The sequence below is a fragment of the Colobus angolensis genome, unplaced genomic scaffold (genome assembly GCF_000951035.1).
Source record: "Colobus angolensis palliatus isolate OR3802 unplaced genomic scaffold, Cang.pa_1.0 Scaffold171, whole genome shotgun sequence".
Lineage (NCBI taxonomy): Eukaryota > Metazoa > Chordata > Mammalia > Primates > Cercopithecidae > Colobus > Colobus angolensis.
Genome location: NW_012114833.1, coordinates 444,164 through 449,510, shown reverse-complemented (window position 1 = coordinate 449,510; position 5,347 = coordinate 444,164). Strand labels below are relative to the sequence as shown.

The window sequence follows — 5,347 nt, the reverse complement described above, 5'->3', positions numbered from 1 at the left end:
GGTGGCTCATGCCTGTAATCCCAGCACTTTGGGAGGCTTAAGTGGGCAGATTGCTTGAGTCCAGGAGTGCAAGACCAGCCTAGACAACGTAGTGAAACCCCGTCTTTACTAAAAATACAAAAAAATTAGCTGGGTGTGGCTGTGTGTGCCTGTAGTTTCACCTACTTGGGAGTCTGAGGTAGGAGAATCTCTTAAGCCCAAGAATTTGACACCACTCTGGGCAGATAGCAAGATAGTAGATATGGGTTTTCACCACATTGGCCAGGATGGTTTCGATCTCTTGACCTTGTGATCCACCCACCTCGGCCTCCCAAAGTGCTGGGATCACAGGCGTGAACCACCGTGCCTGACCTCCTTATTATAATATTAAATAAATACAAATCTCTTCTCAGGTCAGGCTTGTGACACTTATTCATTCACAGACGTAACTGGGCAAAGAAGTATGATAAAACATCCCACTTGGTATAAGCCATAGGCCTGGTCCAGCCTTCTTCATTTTGGCATGGGGTAGACCCAGAGGGATTGATTGATTGTCCAGCATTTCCCAGGTAGCCTGAGCTGTAACTCATAGTACACAGCATTTTCTGGGCTTTTATCTGATTTTTGTCTTCCTTTTTTTTGTTTTCTTTTTGTTTTTTGTTTTTTTGAGACAGAGTTTTACTTCTGTTGCCCAGGCTGGAGTGCAATGGTGTGATCTCAGCTCACTGCAACCTCCATCTTCCAGGTTCAAGTGATTCTCGTGTCTCAGTCTCCCGAGTAGCTGGGATTACAGGCGCCCGCTGCCACGCCTGACTACTTTTTGTGTTTTCAGTAGAGGCGGGATTTCACCATGTTGGCCAGGCTGATCTCAAACTCCTGACTTCGTGGTCCGCCCACCTCAGCCTCCCAAAGTGCTGGGATTACAGGTGTGAGCCACTGCACCCAGCCTTTGTCTTCCTTTTTTATGAGGACTGATTGTTTAGGTGCAGCAGGTTGGGAGAAAGAGTGAAACTGGTAGAAGATAAGGGCTTGAGGGGATTCGTTGAGGGATGATTGATTACAGGGTGCTCAGCTAACAGCTACCACTGTTCTTCAGGACAGCATTTTGTGTTAATACCTGCTGTAGTTCTGCTTCTTGCTAGTAAACTTAATTGAGCACCTCCTATCCTCGCACTATCCTGAACAGTTTCTGCACATTAACCTGGTTTAATTTGAAAACAGCTCTGTGGAAGGCTGGGTGTGGTGGCTCACGCCTGTAAACCTAGCAGTTTGGGAGGCCGAGGCGGGCAGATCATGAGGTCAGGAGATTGAGACCATCCTGGCCAACATGGTGAAACCTCATCTCTACTAAAAATACAAAAAGTTAGCTGGGCATGGTGGCGTGTGCCTGTAGTCCCAGCTACTCAGGAGGCTGAGGCAGGAGAATCGCTTGAACCAGGGAGTCGGAGGTTGCACTAAGCTGAGATCACTCCACTGCCCTCCAGACAGAGCGACAGAGTGAGACTCCATCTCAGAAAAAAAAAAGAAAAGAAAACAGCTCTGTAAGGCGTGGGCTTCATTGTCTCTTTTGTTTTGTTTGTTTTTTGTTTTGTTTTTTTGAGACAGTCTCACTCTGTTGCCCAAACTGGAGTGTAGTGGTGCAATCACAGCTCACTATAGCCTTGACCTCTGAGGCCCAAGTGATCTTCCTACCTCAACCTCCTAGGTAGCTGGGACTAGCATGTGTCACCACACCTGCCTAATTTTTTGTATTTTTTGTAGTGACAGGTCTCACTATGCTGCCCAGGCTGGTGTCAACTCATGGGCTCAAGTGATCTGCCAACCTTGGCCTTCCAAAGTGTTGCGATTATAGGTGTGAGTCACCATGCCTGGCCCATTGTCTCATTTTTAAAGATAATGCCAATGAACCTCATGAGTTTACTATGGCCATTCACCTAGTAAGTGACACTCAGCTGGGATTCTTGCCTAGACCAGTTTCTCTCCAGGCTGGTCAGGTCTGAAAGCCATGCTTTTTCTGCTGTACTATTCACTTTTTTCTTCTTTTTTGAGACAGAGTTTCGCTCTTGTTGCCCAGGCTGGAGTGCAATGGCATGATCTCAGCTCACTGCAACCTCCGCCTCCTGAGTTCAAGCGATTCTGCCTCAGCTTCCTGAGAAGCTGAGATTATAGGTACCCATCACCATGCCTGTTTGATTTTTTTGGATTTTTAGTAGAGATAGGGTTTCACCATGTTGTCTAGGCTGTTGTCGGACTCCTGACCTCAGGTAATTCGCCTGCCTCAGCTTCCCAAAGTGCTGGGATTACAGGTGTGAGCTACTGCACCAGGCATGTATTGGTTTCATGTAAGACTTGTAATAACTTGTGTATGTATCCTTTCAGAGCACAGGCTGGTGAGCTGTGGGTTAAGAATGAGAAGGTCATGTGTGGTTATATCAGTGAAGATACCAGGGTAAGATTTTATAAAATGCTTTTTTGGTTTTATCTCCCTATCCCATTAAGGCTAAGTCCTAAAATCAGAAATAAAACAAGGGCAGGGCGGGATGCCAAGGTGGGCTGATTGCTTTATCCCAGGAGTTCAAGATGAGCCTGGGCAACATGGAGAGACCCATCTGTGCAAAAATTAGCTAGGCATGGTGATGGGTGCCTCTGGTCCCAGCTATTCAGGAAACTGAGGTGGCAGAATTACCGGATCCCAGGAGTTCGAAGCTGCAGTGGGTCATGATTGCATCATTGCACTCCAGCCTGGGTGCCATACAGCAAGACCCCGTCTCAACAAACAAGCAAACAAAAAACACAAACAAAAATCTGATAAGCTCTTGACTGCTACTGTTTGCCCACATGGAACTAGTAATATCAAATTATCTTGAAACTGTTTTACAGTTGGATGTCTTCAGTTTGGAATTGGTCTTCATTTTCTTCTGAAGGGGTCTGTTTAATGTCAAACAGAAAGATAGAGTATCTGGCCTGCAGAATGCCATGCCCATTCATACATAGCAAAAGTTAAGCCGTGTGGAAGATCATGTCATAAACATGAAGACAGACTTTTGCCGATGAACATTACCCATGCTGGTAAAACTGTATGTCTACCTTTGCTTGTTCCCATCTCCATGCCTTCTCTGAGAACAGTCGTTTTCAACCAGGGGTGATTTTGCTCCTTCAGGGGTCTTTTGACAATGTCTAAAGACATATTTGGTTGTCACAACTGAGGGGTTGTGCCATTGGCGTCTAGTGAGAATCCTGCTAAACATGCTACACATCCAGAGCAGGCCTCCAGAGCAAAGAGTTACCTGGCTCAGAATGTTAATATGTTGTGGGGGTTGTCTTGTGCATTGCGGGATGTTTAGCAGCATCCCTGGCCTCTACTCACTAGATGCCAGTATCACCCACCACCCTTCACCCTACAAATCTACAAGTTATGACAGCCAGAAATTTTTCCAGACATGCCAAATGTCCCCTGAGGGGTAAAATCACCCTTGGTTGAGACCCAATGTGTTCTCAGAGGGAACCACTCTACGAACTTCATTTTTGTAATTTCCTATTGTTTACATTGGATGTATTTACATTGTTTGTAAATATGTGTATGTTTGTGTGTGTGTGTATACACATGACCCAATTAATTGCCAGAGTACTCACCATAATCGTGCCTTTGCTTTCCTGCAAAGGTATCTGAATAGTGAGACTTTGCTAGATTATAAATGTTGGGGTGAAGAGTATTCCAGGCAGAGGAAACAATTTTCAGAAGTCAGTGTAGTGGAAGTATTGCAGACAGGTAGGGAGAATGATGTTGGTGAGGAGATAGGCAGGTTCCAGCTAGTTCATGCGAGGCCTTCAAGGTGGTTAGATCCAGTTTAGAGTTTTTCTAAGGAGAATTAGAATCCATTGATGGGTTTTAAGTGGGAGAGTGATACTTGAATTATGCTTTTAAACGATCACTACTCATTCAGTTGTGTTTTGTTGAATAAAACCCTCCAAATCACCGGCTCTAATGGCCAAAGGTCAACTTGGTCATGTAAAAGAAATCATGGGTATGTAATTCATGGTTGGTACAATAGTGTCACCATTATTGGTGTCCTTGTGTCTTATTGTTCTGCTATCCTTAGGGTAGGGCTTCCATGGTCCACCTAGAGCTGATATAATCACATCCATATTCCAGGCAGAGGAGAGAGGAAGGGACGAGAGACAAGAGAGGTGTATCTTCCCACCAAGTCAGCTTCCTTTATGGACACAGCACTTCCATTTAAAGCTTACAGGCCAGATTTTAGTCACTTGTAGCTGCTATGGAGGCTGAGAAGTTTTGTCTTTTGGTTGGGTCTCTTGCCTTTCAGAACAGAATCAGGAGAAGGGAAGAATGGATAGGCATTTAGCATTAAGTGCTGCAGCCCTTCTGGCTCTGGTATAGAGAGTTATTTCCAGGGTCAAGAGTAAAAGCAGATAAGTGAGTTAGGAGACCCACTATAGTCTAACAAGAAAATGGTGGTATGAACTAAGGTGAGAGCTGTAACAGTGGAAGGATGTGGGCAGGTATGAGACACATTTCTGGATAGGGTCCACAGAACTTGCTCATAGATTGGATGTGAGGAGTGAAGGAAAGAGAAGGACTGAACAGCTAGGTAGATGGTGGTGCCATTTATGAGATGGGGAAGACAAGGAAGAAGCAGGTTGGGGACATTAGGAAGCTCCGTTTGGGAGAAGTCTGTTGGACACCTGAGTGGAGGAATCACTAGAGGCAGTTGAGTCTGGAGTTCTCTTCATCGCTTCTCCCATATGTTGTTCCCCACTGCCCCCCAGTGTCCTCGCCACGCAAACCACTCATTGTTCCCCAACATGCTATCTTCTCTCTTGCCACCATGCCTTTACACATGCTGCCCTCTGTAACCTGGGGTTCCCGGACCCTGCGTTTCCCCTTCCCAAGCCACTCATCCAGGTCTCAGCTCTAGTCTCAGGATTCCCTGCTTCTGGAGAGCCTTCCTGGTCCACCAGGCTGGAAGTACCTCCATGGCACCCTGGATCTGTGCACTCATTAGCAGTTCCCACACTTGCGGTAGGTGCACTTGCTTGTGTGCCTTGTCACTGGACTGTGAGCACCCTCAGAGCAAGGACTGCATCTTTAACCTTTATATGCCAAAGTTCTCTGACATGTCTACTGGCACCAGTAGTCTCTCAAATGTTGGTGGAGTGAAATATTAGACAAGCTTCACTGCCTCAAGAATTCATCATCTGGGCCGGGTGCAGTGGCTCACACCTGTAATCCCAGCACTTTGGGAGGTCAAGGCGGGTGGTTCACCTGAGGTCGGGAGTTTGAGACCAGCCTGACCAACATGGAGAAACCCCATCTCTACTAAAAATATAAAATAAACCAGGCTTGGTG

General features: G+C 46.1%; 1 protein-coding gene across 1 annotated transcript in view; it reads left to right on the top strand.

The window, feature by feature from the left end:
* DEPDC5 (DEP domain containing 5) overlaps positions 1–5,347 on the top strand; it is a 227,493-nt gene that overhangs the window by 24,310 nt on the left and 197,836 nt on the right. Inside the window, 1 exon segment of the mRNA XM_011938349.1 lies at positions 2,361–2,428. Within this exon segment, the coding sequence (XP_011793739.1) occupies positions 2,361–2,428 (68 nt within the window).